Here is a 17,744-nt window from a genome sequence, read left to right as displayed (position 1 = left end):
GGGGGGTTTCTGTATAAGAGACATTGACACTTGGGGGGGGGGGGGTTCATGATAAGGACACACTGATATTTAAGGGGAAGGGGGTTCATGATAAGGACACACTGACATTTGGGGATGGGAGGGTTCTGGATAAGTATACACTGACATTTGGGGGGGTTATGGATATGGAAATTTGGGGTACAGGATTGGAATGAACTTGGATGCAATGAAACAAGTTCAGCAATGTTAATGTAGGCAATGTACAATCCAGATCACCCCTAAATCAGTGACTGCACCCACTTACTGCTGGATATGGGTGATGACAACCAATGAGCGCTGCCTTCTTGGTTGGACATCAGTGAGATAATTGCAAAAATCACTGAGGGTTTCCTGATCTTCTCCACCCCTGCACGGCAGGTCATACCCGCGCCATGATGTGCTGCGGCTAGTAGCCCCCATCGCTTTGTATTCACCATGTGGGTGATTTCAGCAGTAATGAGAGCCGCTATACTACTACAGATTGGCCTCTCCTGCCCTCACCGGTGACTGACCCCCTGCATGTACCTCCCTAAAAGGGTCATTCCTTCTGAGTGAACATCAATTAAAATAAAATCATTGCAAATACATTTTCATCCTCCTCCGGTCCGGGAAATGGTAAGAGAACAAAACTCTCCAGGAGCTAAATGGGCATCTCAGGGCCACTTAGGGCTAATGTGGAAGGTGCCCGGCGCACAACAATAGAGCCGCCTGGACCATTGTCACATGCAATTTAATTAATTTTACAAAGCGCAGCTGCCGGCCGGCAGAGCCCCCTCAGCGGCCTCCTACGTGGAGCTAAGATCCCATCAAAAAATGTGCCCAGAGTATTTTTAAGTCCATGATCCTGTACCAATGAGATTCCGGGCAGTCACTCTCTGACTTGTGAAGGATTTTAAACAGATTAGGCTAAAAACAGAAAAGTAAGCAGAATCCAGGGGAAAGGAAAAGCTTTCAGTTCTGGAGACTCTTTAGTCTTCTCTCCGGTGGGAGCGACGTTCCAGACATTGCGTGTGATGGCCCTGACTCCATGTACATTGCTGCAGCTGGACGGGCAAGGGAGATGAGCGGCGCCCTGTGGCTGTCTCTGGTCTCAGCTGATCGCTTTGGGTTCTTCTTCATCATTCTTTGTCTTCTAATATCTTAGCCAACTGCTCAGAGTTTCTGCGCATCACTTGTGTTATCACAATGTCTAACATCCCACAGCAGAACTGACCCACCTGCTCTATAACATGCTGCCTGCTTATAGGGAACTGTGTACCTTTGTATCTTTGCAGATCTTCCTGCTCTATAACATCCTGTCTGTCCATAGGACACTGTACAATCTGTTTATCCAAACCTGCTCTATAACATGCTGTATGCATATAGGACACTATGTACAATGTGCTCAGCTCCTCCTGCTCTATAACATGCTGCCTGCAGATAGGACACTATGTACAATCTATTCAGCTCCTCCTGCTCTATAACATGCTGTCTGCAGATAGGACACTATGTACAATGTGCTCAGCTCCTCCTGCTCTATAACATGCTGCCTGCAGATAGGACACTATGTACAATGTGCTCAGCTCATCCTGCTCTATAACATGCTGTATGCAGATAGGACACTATGTACAATGTGCTCAGCTCCTCCTGCTCTATAACATGCTGCCTGCAGATAGGACACTATGTACAATCTATTCAGCTCCTCCTGCCCTATAACATGCTGCCTGCAGATAGGACACTGTGTACAATGTGCTCAGCTCCTCCTGCTCTATAACATGCTGTATGCATATAGGACACTATGTACAATGTGCTCAGCTCCTCCTGCTCTATAACATGCTGCCTGCAGAGAGGACACTATGTACAATCTGCTCAGCTCCTCCTGCTCTATAACATGCTGCCTGCAGATACAACTCTATGTATGATCTGTTCAGCTCCTCCTGCTCTATAACATGCTGCCTGCAGATAGGACACTATGTACAATGTGCTCAGCTCCTCCTGCTCTATAACATGCTGCCTGCAGATAGGACACTATGTACAATGTGCTCAGCTCCTCCTGCTCTATAACATGCTGCCTGCAGAGAGGACACTATGTACAATCTGCTCAGCTCCTCCTGCTCTATAACATGCTGTCTGCAGATAGGACACTATGTACAATGTGCTCAGCTCCTCCTGCTCTATAATATGCTGCCTGCAGAGAGGACACTATGTACAATCTGCTCAGCTCCTCCTGCTCTATAACATTCTGCCTGCAGCCCAGATACCATGATGATGAGCTTGACAAATTCTCTTTTCCTCTCTCAAGCCGTAATCTCTCGGCCCCTTGGAATGTGTCTAATTTTAGCAGGACGCTTCCCACCGGGGTGTAATGGCTCCATTTGTCAGTAAGTCGAGGAATATTCACAGAATGTAAATCCTCCGCAGCCGCCTGTACATCAGAGGTGTCAATTCTGCGCATTATTTTCATTCAGTCAGAGGATTCTGGAGATTTTCCGCATGGATCTGGGATTCCTATAGGAGGAGGGGGGGTGGACTCTGTATGACACCCGGCAGGACCATCAGGGGTGTCAGCATCCTGCTGCATGAGCCCAGAAGGCCCAGGGAGATAAGGGAATTACAGAGACTCATCACACAGGAGGGAGAGGCTGCATGTAAATCACAGCAAGGATCCTGATCACAGACCTAAACCTCTGGACGGCTGCGGCGGGATCAGCTCTTAAGTCCTTTCCGGTTTAATGTGATCACTGCTTCTCCGTCCAGAGCTGATCCGGGATATCAGAATATATTCATATATTTATGGAGCATATCCTGGGGTCTAGGAGATACATACACGGTATACATGTAGTAAATATATAGGATTTGTACTGTTCCTCTTATGTCAGATTTACTTAAATGTTATTGGAAAAAAAGGGGGGCAACAAATATGGCCGCCCAGGTCCAAGCATATCCAAGAAGGTCAAAAGACCTACTGTACATGTAATGGTATACATACCTGTTCTACCTGCTCAACCTTTGCTACCATTAGTAAAGATCTCTGCCTGTCCAAACATATGCTACTCCCCTGACTACGACTACATGTCCTCAAGTGCTATGGTGTTTCTTCAAAAGGCTACATCATCTGCCAGTAAATTGAGACCACTCCCAAGGGTCCAACCTAGTAGTTTTTTATTCCAGGAAGTCCAGATTGTGATACATGGATGAAAACCAAGAGAAAAAGGAGGAGTTATGGAGCAGCTCAATGCAGAGAGTGCACAGCAGTGTGAGGACACACCTCCACTTGAATATGAATCCATATTTCACAGTCCTGCTGCCACTTACAACATACACAGAGGTCTCATTACACATCTCTCTAGGGACAATACCTAACACTGGTTTGGTTGCAAAGAGCACAGCAGTGTGAGGACAAACACAGTGCACTTGGAGGAACTACAATCTTAGAATATAAAACCATATTTTACAGTCCTGCTGCTAAAATATACAAAGTATACAAAGGTATTGATTACATATCTCTCCAAGGACAATATCGAACACTGGCTGCAGAGCGCACAAAGCACAGCAGTGTGAGGAAACAGCCAGTTGCACTCTGGATTATAAATCAATATCTCACAGTCCTGCTGCTACTAACAATATACACAAAGGTCTGATTACACATCTCTCCAGGGACAGTACATAACACTGGCTGCAGAAAACACAGGGCACAGCAGTGTGAGGACATTACACCTAACACTGGCTGCAGTCTGCTTGGTAAGAACTACTAACAGGTTCCCTTTAAAGAGTAAGGGGAAGTCCAGCAGTATATAAAATAATCCTTCCCTCTTACAATCCATATATTACGGTCATACAGCTTATAAATGACTGCGCTGACACTGCTGACCTCTCCCCCGGCAGGAGGCTGTTGTGTATCCATCAGCTGTGACATCATTATTCCAGTACGTGACAAGTTGTCACGGGTGTCAAATTATTAGAACAACATTCCCTGTGAGGATGATGGGAGTATTACTACCTCGGGGCTTTACCACCATCACACTTCAGTCTTCTCTGGTTGCAGGAGGGAATATTACAAGTGTCACAATATTAGAAAGATATACAGGCGGTCCCCTACTTAAGAACACCCGACTTACAGACGACCCCTAGTTACAAACGGACCTGTGGATTTTGGTAATTCACTGTACTTTAGCTCTAGGATATAATAATCAGCTATAACAGTTATCACAGGCGTCTGAATGTAATGGATCTTTATTGTTAATCCTGGTTCTTATGAAAACCCAACATTAATTGTCACAGAGACCAAAACAAATTCTGGCTACAATTATAAACAATACAGTTCCGACTTACAAACAAATTCAACTTAAGAACAAACCTACAGAACCTATCTTGTACATAACCCGGGGACTGCCTGTATTGTAGGAATGACAGCAGTAGTGTCACAGTGTCAGGTGTGTGATACATTGGGGGTCATTTACTAAGGGCCCGATTCGCGTTTTCCCGACGTGTTACCCGAATATTTCCGATTTGCGCCGATTGTACCTGAATTGCCCCGGGATTGTGGCGCACGCGATCGGATTGTGGCGCATCGGCGCCGGCATGCGCGCGACGGAAATCGGGGGGCGTGGCCGAACGAAAACCCGACGTATTCGGAAAAACCGCCGCATTTAAAAACCGAAAATGTGTCGCTTGGGGAGCGCTTACCTTCACCTGGTCCGAGGTGGTGCATTCCGGCGCGATGAGATGACTTTCAGCGCAGCAGCGCCACCTGGTGGACGGCGGAAGAACTACATTCATAAATCCCGGCCGGACCCGAATCCAGAGCAGAGAACGCGCCGCTGGATCGCGACTGGACCGGGTAAGTAAATGTGCCCCATTGTATATATGATACATAGTACAGGCAGTCCCCGGGTTACGTACAAGATAGGGTCCGGAGGTTTGTTCTTAAGTTGAATTTGTATGCAAGTCGAAACTGTATATTTTATAATTGAAGTTGTAGACAAAATTTTTTTTTTTTTGCCCCAGTGACAATTGGAGTTGCTGTTTTGCTGTAATGGGACCAAGGATCATCAATAAAGCTTCATTACAGACACCTTACAGCTGATCATTGCAGTCTGGGACTATAGTAATGTCATCCAGAGAGCTTCACCAGAGGTCACAGTGGGCAGAGGGTGCGTCTTTAACTAGGGGTCGTCTGTAAGTCGGGTGTCCTTAAGTAGGGGACTGCCTGTATATACCACTGTGGTTTTCATTGACGACATTAAGGTGATAGGCGTTATATGCACGAGCCCTTTAAGCCCAAGGATCTATTATTGTATCATGATGAAACCTCGGTACACAAGGAGCCGGATCAGTACAGACCTGTAATACTTAGGCATGTCCCGGGTCACTTGGCCGCCATCCTATAGTCACACTGTCATTGTGGTGCGGCTGACGTAATGGCCAGGAGGTAGATAAAGGGATTTACCACTGGCTTTCTGTAAGTCCCTATCACTTCAGCTGTTCTATGGATCATATTTACTGAAATCCAATGAGAACCAGTTCAACAACTTCTGCTGGAAATCCCGGATTGTCGATATGACACAATGATACAGCACCCGGAACTGTGCCCCAAAAATATACACAGTATACTATATCCACTTATTACAGAAAGTAAAGGGAGGGGGCAGATCTTTTAGGCTATGTCCATAACATACACTCTAAAAATATTGGACATAGCAATATTGGATCACCTGCAAATGTTTCCAATGTGAAGGTGCTTATATATCAGATCAATGAAAACCAGGGTTGTCTGATTGCTACAATCAGATCCGTAATATTTCTTGCAGTTCAGTAGTTATCAGCACAGAGATTCATAATGAAATTGGATCCAGCGCCTTCATCTCTGTGTTCAGCACCAGGGAGAACACGTCACATAGCTGTGCATCACAGGGAACGTCCCCGGTTGTTGTCGCAACTTTCAATGTTAATAACTTTTGCGGTTCAGTAGTTATCAGTACAGAGATTCATAATGAAATTGTATCCATCACCTTTATCTCTGTGTCCAGCACCAGGGACAACACGGCACATAGCTGTGCATCACAGGGCACGTCCCCGGTTGTTGTCGCGACTTACAATGTTAATAACTTTTGCGGTTCAGTAGTTATCAGTACAGAGATTCATAATGAAATTGTATCCATCACCTTTATCTCTGTGTCCAGCACCAGGGACAACACGGCACATAGCTGTGCGTCACAGGGCACGTCCCCGGTTGTTGTCGCGACTTACAATGTTAATAACTTTTGAGGTTCAGTAGTTATCAGTACAGAGATTCATAATGAAATTGTATCCAGCACCTTGATCTCTTTGTTCAGCACCAGGGACAACACGGCACATAGCTGTGCATCACAGGGGACGTTCACGGTTGTTGTTGCAACTTTAATGTTAATAACTTTTGAATCAAAAGACATATTACAGATCTGATTGTGTCCATCTGAGACAATTCTGCTCTTTGATCTGTTACATGAAAAACTTGCCATTGTGCCACTATGGCGGCTGCATTATAGCCATAGCCAGAAAGATATCCGCCTCATCCATTACTTGCTGGGGGATCATATATGTGTCATTTTTTTTCATTGTTTCTGAAATCTTGGGCCCATCCTGCATACCGCATATTAGAGGAAATCAATAACGAGTTTATAGGTGACCGAAACTTTATGCTTTAGTTGCAGCACGGATGTATCCACCAGGTCCGCTGTAACCATGTGCAGTGTACAGTTACCCTGAGTTCACACGTCTATCGTATCCAGAACATCCATAAATCTCTAGAGAATCAAATGTCAGCAGATAAGACACCAAAGAAAATCTGCCCTCTCTGGTTCCTGGCTCCAGGGACACCTCCAGCTTTGTTCTCAGGGATTATATAAGGTGGGGGGTTACACCAGGGACAGACATAATACTCAGGAGCCAACAGGACTTTTTTGTGGCTAACAGGCATTTCTATAGAACAATACAACCTTAGGGGCTCAAAGCAAATTATTAAACTGCTTAATACAGCATATCCAAAGTTTCTTAGGAATATGCATCCAGTGCAGTGTAAACTTGATCCCAAATACCTGGAGACCACGCTTTTCTTTTGATTTATTGGGGCACATTTACTCACGGCTTTGCGCCAGTTTTCTGTCGGACTTTGCACCTGTCCGTGCCCCAAATATGTCGCATGTGACCCTTTTGTGGCGCGGCTGCAACACAAATTTCTGCACTGAAGGGGGCGCTCCGGTGCTCAGTTGGACCATGCGCCAGATATTTCATGCAGAGTCCGACCGAAGTGTTGCACGCCCCATGTTAAAGGTGCCTCCCCCCCAAAAAAGGTAAGTGCACTCAGAGCAGTGCAAGGGGCGCCAGATTCATGAAGAAGGGCACCAGAAATCATGAATCTGGCGCCCCCTGCACTATACACAGGACACTGCACATAGTACACACTGCACTGTTCTTTGTAAATGCGCCCCAATGTCAGGATCATATCAGAAAGAAAAACCTAAGTCAGTGACACAAGGGCTTGCACTCTAAATCTGCTTGTAATACAGTACCATTCAGGTCTATGGGATTAAGAAATCTTATGTACACAATAAGGATACAGACAGTCCCCGGGTTACATACAAGATAGGTTCTGTAGGTTTGTTCTTAAGTTGAGTTTGTATGTAAGTCGGAACCGTATACTTTATTATTGAAACCCCAGTCAAAATTTTTTTGGTCTCCTTGACAATTGGATTTTAAGAATGTTGGATTGTCATAAGGACCAGGATAAACAATAAATCTTAATTACAGACACATTTGATAACTGTTATAGCTGTTTATTGTAGCCTAGGACTAAAGTACAGTAAATTACCAACATCCAGAGGTCCGTTTGTAACTAGGGGTCGTATGTAAGTCAGGTGTTCTTAAGTAGGGGACTGTCTGTATATTTTTAGTGCACTGAAGAGCTACATTTTCTGCTATGAACCCAATTCCGATTTCCTTTATAGTAAATTAAACAATTAAGCAACTTGCAAAAAAATCCACATTTATCACATGCATATCTAGTTGAGGTTTGTGATGTAGACAAATCAACAATCACATACATTAGATAAGGGATAACAATAGTAATAATAATAATTCTTTATTAAAATATATACAGATGACTACACTTAGATATACTGCACCTGCATTTACCATATAGAATCCCTGTCCCCAATGGCGCAGCAAGTTCATCAAAGTCTCAATATTAGTGATCAGAGGAAAAAGCACAAGAGACAATATACAGAAGGTCAGCTGGGATCAATGACATCAAATAAATCAATAAGTGATCACAAAAATACCAAAGGATTGGGTATAGAGATTGTATGATTATACAGAATGTAAAGTAATTGTATCACTGTACATAAATCGATACATTCTATAATACATAGATGTGATAGGTACAAGTCACTCCCATCATTGTAGACGTCTTACAGAGACCTTTCGGATGTCCAGCACCCAGATACTGGACACTGGTCAGGATAGATAGCAAACGAGATTCTCCATAACTAGTGTCACTACAACTCTCAGCAATCAGTACCATATTCCGCATCATCCTTCTACATTGCAAACTTCCTAAACAAGTCTATGAAAAGCAGTGCAGACAACTATGTAAGTATCCAAGTGCGGTGACCCCCAGTATAGTCCCTAGCAGTGCAGGGGACAGTGTGGACAGCCCCGCTCTCTCACTATAAGACTCCAGATCATATGGGAGCTGCTGCCAGTGGATCAGGGCTTCTTACCAGTTTCATTGTGCTGTTGTTCTGCTCCCATCGCCAAAGCATCACACTCCTATCCCTGTCCTCAAAAGCACCTGCCGGGGAGAGGCTGGGGGCCTGGACATAGCTGCAGCGAGTACCGGTCATTGTGCCAGGCCTCTGCTCTCATCTTACAGCCATCACTGATCGGATACTGGAGCCAAAAACTCCACCAATACAAATACTGGAGCAGAAGCTCAGAGGTAACAGCAGCTGGGACAGGGGGGGGAGTACAGCACCCTCCCCTCCCCCGGCCATTCCTGGCTCAATGGGCCGTTCATCATTACAGAAGAGAATTACAATTAACTCCTAGAGGGATAAGTGCATATTGTCTGCTACTAGGGAAAACACATTTGTTGTTCTTTGGGCTCTATTCACATGTGCAGGTTTTTGTTTCTATTAATCAGTTGCGAGTCACAGAAAAGAAGAAAAACTATTAGTGGACAATTTACTTCTAGTTTTGACTTCCAAACCAGATTTAAAAAACCTGCCGATGTGAATATACACTTAGAGGAAGAGAACAAACATTGGAATACACAAACACGTCTCCGAATTGTAATAATAACAAAGGGATTTTTTAATAGGATAGTAGTGACACATAAGTAAAGATGTGAGTAAAGAGAGGACACATATTATATCCCCCCTGCCGGACCTCTGCTCCTCCTGAGATGTTGGGGTGCAGGGGATCCCTCAATCTATAGGCCAGACTATACAAGGCAAAGTTGACACCTTCATTGCAGATGAACAACAACCCAGAAAAATGTTGCATACTGGAACAGACACTTAATGGACCTCATTGTAGTCAACAGGATCTTTTTGGGTCTATTCATTTCAAATATCTGATATTCCCTTTAATGGAGCGGAACAATGAGAAAGGGAAGCCGAGCATAGCCCAAGCCTGGCACACAATACTGTTACTCTGTTACAATCTAAGTACAGAGTAAATAAGTTACTGTGTATATTTCAATATTTTAGCAACACTGGTTACATAATAAGAAGGGACAAATACTTGTCAGTAAATATTATACACGTCTCTGCAAGAAGTATCCAAGATACAAGTCTGTTTTGCACTTATCCCTAAGGCCGCGTTCACACGTTGCGTTTTGAGCCGCAATCCAAGGGTTTCCCCCCCGTGATCACATATCCAGGTAACATTTGTTTCCCCTGTGATCACGTGTCAAGTTAGCGTTTAGCAAAATGCGATAGAAACACAGGGATCGTGGGGGGAACTCTTGGATTGCATCTCAAAACGCAAAGTGTGAATACAGCCTCAGAAATCTGGATTAATAGGGAGAATTCTTAAAGGGAGTTCGCCAACAGGTCCAAGGATCTCCCAAACCATACAGTACCATGTAGTGCCCGTTTTATACCCACCATTGCGACCCACAAACCGATGAAGCGATCCAGAAAATCATCTTCCTTTAAATATGTAAATTAGCCTGCAAGTGCACTGGGGGAGGGCCCAAGGTGCCTACAAACAGCTCTGAAAGGCGTAGACTGATAATGCCAATTGCAGCTAATGAGTAAAGGTCAAAAATTGATCCCAAATTGGACCCAGAGCACGTGTGGCTGTCATGGCTAACTTACATCAGCCAGTCCTTGTTGCACTTACGGGTCGGTTTTTATAGCATTAAAAATATATGATTTCTAATTTTTGCATTGCTTTATAAATTTGTACCCATAAAATGATGTTCTTCTTCTATAAGAGGCTCATACACAGAACTATTCTATAGTTTATAGATCCAAGCATAAGGGAGCTGCTCCCAAATCCTAATCAGGACCCCCCATTCTATTACGTAGGGACCCAAGTCTGGAGGACTATGCACAGACATGTATAAAACAGTCACCCGTTCGTTGAAATGGGCGTCATATGATGCCATGTTCAGCCACCTACAACTCTCACTGTTGATAACCAGAATCCCAATCTGATAAACTCAACCGGCTCCAAGTCGCATCCCACCTATGGCTTCCTGTACTAATGATACAGTAGGATCCGGTAACTGGCTGAGCTCTGGTGCGTTCTCAGCTAGGACGTGAAGAGTTAATAGACATTTCGGGGAGGACTAGGTGCTGCTCCTGACAGTGATAAGCCAGTGATGACAAACTGCAGAGAAGCATCCAGTAACTTATGACATCAAGGACTGTGGGGTAGCGCAGACAAGTCAGAGCTGGTGCAGCTCAGGGGTCATCCGTACAGTGTCCTGAACATGGGGGGGGGGAGGGAGCTGGAGAGGAAGATGTATGGGATGAGGATGGCTGGAGAGACAGGCCCAGGAATGGATGAATGCCCTCCCGAGGAGCCTGGCACTCACAAGAGTTATAACCGGGAACTCAGTGTCACTTCTTCTGCATTTATTCTACTTGCATTTACTCCTTAAATGAACAGGAACTGGGAGACTAAAGCGACTGCTGGAGAAAGGGGGGACATCAGAAGACACATAGAGACCAGAGTGCCCCACACTGCAGGGTGCTGCTCTATGGCCAACGACCCAAAGCACATCACAGGCCCAACAGATAATGAAATATGGCACCACCACGTGTTAGTCCATTATTTATGTATGGGGCTGCTTTTGTGGAATGGTGGCCTGCACTGTATATGGTTATTCCTTCATGTGCATCCCTGGCGAGTGTGCAAGTACTTCCACAGATTAGAAACCCCCATTAGACTCCTCTGTCCACCTCCAGACACGTATGTCCTCCTCCCGAACACTTTGTCCCACTCTAGACCCCTCTATACCCCTCTATACCCTCCCAAACCCATTGCCCCTCTAGAACTCTATGTCCTCCTCCTCCTCCAGACCCCTCTGTCCTCCTCCAGAACCGTATGTCCTCCTCCAGACCCCTCTGTTCTCCTCCTCCTCCTCTAGACTCTCAGTACTCCTCCTCCAGACCCCTCTGTTCTCCTCCTCCTCCTCTAGACTCTCAGTACTCCTCCTCCAGACCCCTCTGTTCTCCTCCTCCTCCTCTAGACTCTCAGTACTCCTCCTCCAGACCCCTCTGTTCTCCTCCTCCTCCTTTTGACCCTCAGTACTCCTCCTCCAGACCCCTCTGTTCACCTCCTCCTCCTCTAGACCCTCAGTACTCCTCCTCCAGACCCCTCCGTTCACCTCCTCCTCCTCTAGACCCTCAGTATGCCTCCTCCAGACCCCTCTGTTCTCCTCCATGAACCCTCTGTACCCTTCCAGACCCCTCTGTTCTACTCCTCCTCCTCCAGACCCCTCTGTTCTCCTCCTGCAGGACCTTCTGTTGGCCTCCGCCAGACCCATCTATCCTCCTCCAGACCTCTCTGTCACCCTCCAGACCCCTAGGTCCTCTTCTTGCAAAGCTCTCTGTCCCCCACCAGATCCCTCTGTCCTCCTTTAGATCTCTCTGTCCTCTTCCAGACTCCTTTTGTCCTTCTCCAGACTCCTTTGTCGCCCTCCAGACCCCTGTGTATACATCCAGACACCTCCTGTGCCCCTCCAGACCTCTCTGTCCTCCTCCTCCAAACCCCTCTGTCATCCTCCAGATCTCTGTCCTCCTTCAGACAACTCTGTCCCTCTCCAGACCCCTCCTATCCTCCTCCAAACCTCTCTGTCCTCTTCCTCCAAACTCCTTTGTACCCTTCCAGAACCCTCTGCCCTTCTCCAGACGCCTCTGTCCACATCCAGACTCCTCTGTCCTCCTTCAGGCGCCTCTGTCATCTTTCAGACCCTCTTCCCCCGTCCAGAACCCTCAGGCACCTATCTCATGTGTTTATCACTGTATAATGAAAAGCTCTGCAATGTCCTCATAGATTATGTGCCCTGTATTTATATTCCCTGCTTGCAGTCAGTGAATGGGACTTTGTCTGGGAGAACAAAACTAAAACCTGTCCTTGTCCTACTGATAGAAACGCAAAAGTTATTAACAAGCACCACACCTGTGACAATGGACATAACTTGGAACAAGGATGTTCTCAATCACTGACAGCAAGCAGAGATCTTGCAAATTGTGAGGAATGGAAACCAAAAGTGAGCTCAAAAGTTGAATAACCTCCCATTACTTTAAGGTTATACGGAGATGAAGCGAGATTCCTTCACTGCAGAGGATCTGGGTCACCGCCATCCTCAGTGATGTACAGAGTACAACATTGTACCAAAACCGCATCTCATTTGGCCGCAGAGTATTGTGATTTAAATGCTAACAACCCTTCCTGACACCTCCAACAAAAGAGCCGGCTGAGGTCATCCAGGAGCTTCCACTTCCTCACCCCCTACCAGACGTTTCAAGACATTCTTCAGCCTTTTCTTGTCCTGTCGCCCCTGGAGAGTGACTGAAGCGACTCCCAGTGGGTGCAGTGGGTGTATATGTCCCTCTCTGCAGTCAATATATTGACCCTGAGCTGTGACAAGTGCCAATAAAACACCTTAAAAATACCAAGGCTTCATGGACACAAAGCAAGGAGGAGGGGGGGGGGGCTCCCCTATATAGGGTCATAGTATCACAGTACAAGTAAGTGTACAGCTCCTGGATTATACTCACTGATTTATCTCTATACAGACACTGAACCAGCAGGGTGTCCCAAGAAATCTGAGCACAGGAGTCTGAGTCATTTATATCCAGTTATAGATGAGGAAGAATTGCTGACAGACAATGTAAGGGGTTCGGCCAACAACCTACCTAACCCAAGTATTGGAAAATTCTGTCTTCTATCTATCTCATATGTATCTATCCATATATCTCCTATCTATCTATCTATCTATCTATCTATCTATCTATCTATCTATCTATCTATCTCATATCTATCTATCTCATATCTATCTATCTCATATCTATCTATCTATCTCCTATCTATCTATCTCATATCTATCTATCTATCTATCTATCTATCTATCTCATATCTATCTCATATATATCATATCTATCTATCTATCTCATATCTATCTCATATCTATCTATCTCATATTTATCTCCTATCTATCTATCTATCTATCTATCTATCTATCTATCTATCTATCTATCTATCTATCTATCCATCCCATTTCTATCTTTCTATGTCATATGTATCTATCTATCTATCTATCTATCTATCTATCTATCTATCTCATATCTATCTATCTATCTATCTATCTATCTCATATCTATCTATCTATCTATCTATCTATCTATCTCATATCTATCTGTCTGAATGGTTCATGGGCCACCAATGGCAGTGTGCGGCTCATATCTATGAATTATCTATTTATATTGTACTTCCTCTCCAGATCCAAGACTTCCCTTATTAAGCCTTTTAGATATAAAGCTACAAACCACAGTAAAGACTGACACAGGGACAAACCAGTTGTAGAAATGGGAGAAGGGTGAGACTGATCTGTAGTAAAGTGTTTGTCATCTGATCCCTGGGGCAGACGTGTAATGATGAGCTCAGGACTCAGAACTTGTTCCTTCCTTATATCCTGGGTGATTTCCCTATGTGCAGTGCGTTATACACTGCAGTGTTTTATATTACAGTGCGGGGTCACACTGGAGGGATGTAACGCTAGGATGTTCTGTGTGTGAACAGGGCCCTAGCTGGTAATGAGGGCCCAGGTCACCAGTACAAGTGTCACCCCCGCTGTAATGTGTTTGTGCTCGGATGAAGCGGGATAATGGACAATATGTTGTAAGAGGGAAACGTCTGACAATGAATTAATAATCAGCAGTTGGCGACGCGGGGCGGCCATCTGCCTGAGCGAGCCAATTAGTCCAGAGAAGGGACTGCGGGGTCCGGCCTGCAATCCCTGCATCACACAGCGGACCCCACACCGCAGCCGGATCCTACGAGACCGGTCCAGCAATAACAATGTCACGGCCCTTTAACAGGGAAATGCCAGGATTATTCGGCAGTTTTCCAGAGGACTCATTAAGCCTTTATCAGTCCAGTGCACCGGTGGCTTGTGCGGTCTCAGATATAAGGGGCTGCTCTGTATTTTAGGAGTTTGCCCCTCTCCCCAGGGTGGCATGCCCCCCTTATCTCTCTGGGATCCCACATCAGGACCCTTCTATTCTCCTCTATTGAAGAAGCCCCCATTATTTGCTTATCTCGCCCCTCCCTCCTCTGCTGGGGCTGCTGATATTCTTGCTGGATCCTTCTCTTCCTCCTTTGTGTCCGGCACAGCAGGAGATATTATCAGCTTCCACTGGAGCCTTCAATGTGGAATCAGGACACACAATGGAGATTCCTGATAAAACCAGCCAAAGCCTTCAATGGAGGGGATTTATCAATGTGCAAAGCTTAAAGGGGGTTTCCAGAGACAATCACAGGATAGGGGCTAACCTGCTGATAGCTAGGGGTCTCATTGATGGACCCTCACGGATCACGAGAACAGTCCGTTGTACCCTCGTCGTACCCCGAGATTAAGGGAGCAGAGAGTCGGGCATGGGATTCCATTATATCGAGTTGTCCCCCATTAGTGGGACACCCTTGTATCCTAAAATGGGACTTCTATGGATTTCCTTAGAGTTGTGTGCGGATCTGAGGGGGTCTCATTGTTGGGACTCCCCTGTGGTTCATGAAAATGGGAGCCCCCTGTATTGTAAAATGACTTCTATGGACTTGCTGGAGATGGATACAATAAATGTTGCAGCTGTGAATTGTTGCTACATTCAGGTGGTTGGCACAAGGCACCTACATCATCATGATCAGCGGGGGGTGGGGGTTGTCCAACATCCCGTGTAAAGGGGGGGGGGGGATGTAATATAACCAAAATAACCCTAAAGGTTGCCTGTACAAGCTGACGTACTTACCTCTACTGCATGCTCAGCCGAACTAAGGTGGAAAGGGGGTCGTAAGAAATATATGTTGGGAGATACTAGCATCAATTTAGGTGACAGTAAATACTCCCAGCTCCCTATACACATGCACCCTCAGCTGGGTGTCTATTGGTTCCTAATAGTAAAAGCAGAAATACTGCTGCCAAGTTCCTCTTAAGTCACCCATAGACATTTAGGGGGTACGGACGACCATCTACTGTGCATCAGACCCCCTAATAACATGGTAATATCACCACCGGAGGGTCTGGGTAAGTCTGTCTCTGGTCACTGGTATATAAAGAATAAGACACCTGGTGCTGATTGCTGTAATGTGACGTCTGTACACACAAAATATCCAGTGACAAAGGGGTTAACAGGAAGCGCTTATTGTCTGTGCTGTAAATCAGTGAGTACATAGGAGATAAAGCCAGTGAATGCCATAGATAAGACCTCACACATTATGGGATGTTTCCACTACAAGAACTCACATGTAGACCGCATTCATTTAACCCATTCACTCACCATCGCCGGGACGTATCGTTCATGGACGCAGGAATATCCCGAGCACAATACAATGCTATTATACTATATACATAGAGAACTACAACCCCCAACCTGAACTGAATCCTGGACATGACCAAAATGCAGATCTATCATATTGTAAACATACACAACAAGACACTACAACTCCCAACATAACCCAACCAAGGGATGTGACCCAGTATGCACCTATCATGGCCCATACATAGGGCACTGCAACCCTCACAATGATCACCCAATGGACATGAACATAATACAACTCTAGTATTTTCTATACATAAAGCACTAAAACCCCCAATATCACCCCAACCACTGGATATTACTAAAATACAATACTCTATACATAGACTATTACAACCCCCAACAGGACCATGATATTATATTCTATACATAGGTCTACACTACAACCCCCAACATGATCGACTGCTGGACACGACCATAATACACTTCTATTCTACTCCATATAAAGCGTACTACAACTCCCAACATGAACTAACCACTATACATGACCATAACACACTTCTATTATAATCTATACATAGAATACTACAACTCCCAACATGAACTAACCACTATACACAACCATAATACACGTCTATTATAATCTATACATAGAATACTACAACTCCCAACATGAGCTGACCACTATACACAACCATAATACACGTCTATTATAATCTATACATAGAATACTACAACTCCCAACATGAGCTGACCACTATACACAACCATAATACACGTCTATTATAATCTATACATAGAATACTACAACTCCCAACATGAGCTGACCACTATACACAACCATAATACACGTCTATTATAATCTATACATAGAATACTACAACTCCCAACATGAGCTGACCACTATACACAACCATAATACACGTCTATTATAATCTATACATAGAATACTACAACTCCCAACATGAGCTGACCACTATACACAACCATAAAACACTTCTATTATAATCTATAAATAGAGTACTACACCTCCCAACATGAACTGACCACTATAAACAAGCATAATACAATTCCATTATCCTCTATACATAGAGTACTACAACTCCCATGATAACCAATCACTGGACATGAATACCATCCTATTATATTTTGTACATACGGCACTACAACTCCCAATATGGCCCAACGACTGGAAATGACCATAATACAATTCCCTCATTCCCAATACATAAAGCACTACAACCCTCAACATGAGAGACCCCTGGCTGCGTACCATAATAACATCCTATTATACTCTACACATAGAACACTACAACTCCCATTGTTTCTGAGACCAGGTTCTCTTTCACATCTACAATGAAACTTAAAACTGAAAAACAATCTCACAAAGAGATGCTAGGATCCCCTCCCACATCAGTCAGACATGTCAGGATGCCTCTAGTGTGGGAAAAGTGTCAGTGAGCGGAGAACATAACCCCCATCATTGGGGAAGGGGAGGGGGATTTTGTATTTCTTGGGTTCTCCTATAACGAATACACCCCCTTCCTCACACCTGTGACCCCGAGACAACTCCCAATAATAAGAAGGTGCCACCCTAGAACTAGAGCGTGTGGTGTGTATTTTTGGATACTGTGGAGTGGAGATGAACAATATGAGTTGCTAGGAAACAACAGGCGACCTGATGAGTTCCAGCGCGTTGCCAACCCGTGAGCCGCCTCC

General features: G+C 45.0%; 1 protein-coding gene across 10 annotated transcripts in view; it reads right to left on the bottom strand.

Moving 5' to 3' along the window:
• NAV2 (neuron navigator 2) overlaps positions 1 to 17,744 on the bottom strand; it is a 318,312-nt gene that overhangs the window by 134,954 nt on the left and 165,614 nt on the right. The window contains exon 1 of one of the 10 annotated variants that reach the window (XM_072118919.1): positions 8,757 to 8,919. The exons of the other annotated variants lie outside the window; for them this stretch is intronic. Within the exon in view, the coding sequence (XP_071975020.1) occupies positions 8,757 to 8,879 (123 nt within the window). The 5' untranslated portion in view covers positions 8,880 to 8,919. Of the gene's footprint in view, positions 1 to 8,756; positions 8,920 to 17,744 lie in introns of those variants that run through there. 10 annotated transcript variants of the gene reach the window in all.

Source organism: Engystomops pustulosus, chromosome 7 (assembly GCF_040894005.1).
Source record: "Engystomops pustulosus chromosome 7, aEngPut4.maternal, whole genome shotgun sequence".
Taxonomy (NCBI): domain Eukaryota; kingdom Metazoa; phylum Chordata; class Amphibia; order Anura; family Leptodactylidae; genus Engystomops; species Engystomops pustulosus.
The sequence above is the reverse complement of the archived record's forward strand: the minus strand, read 5'-3'. Positions and strand labels throughout refer to the sequence as shown.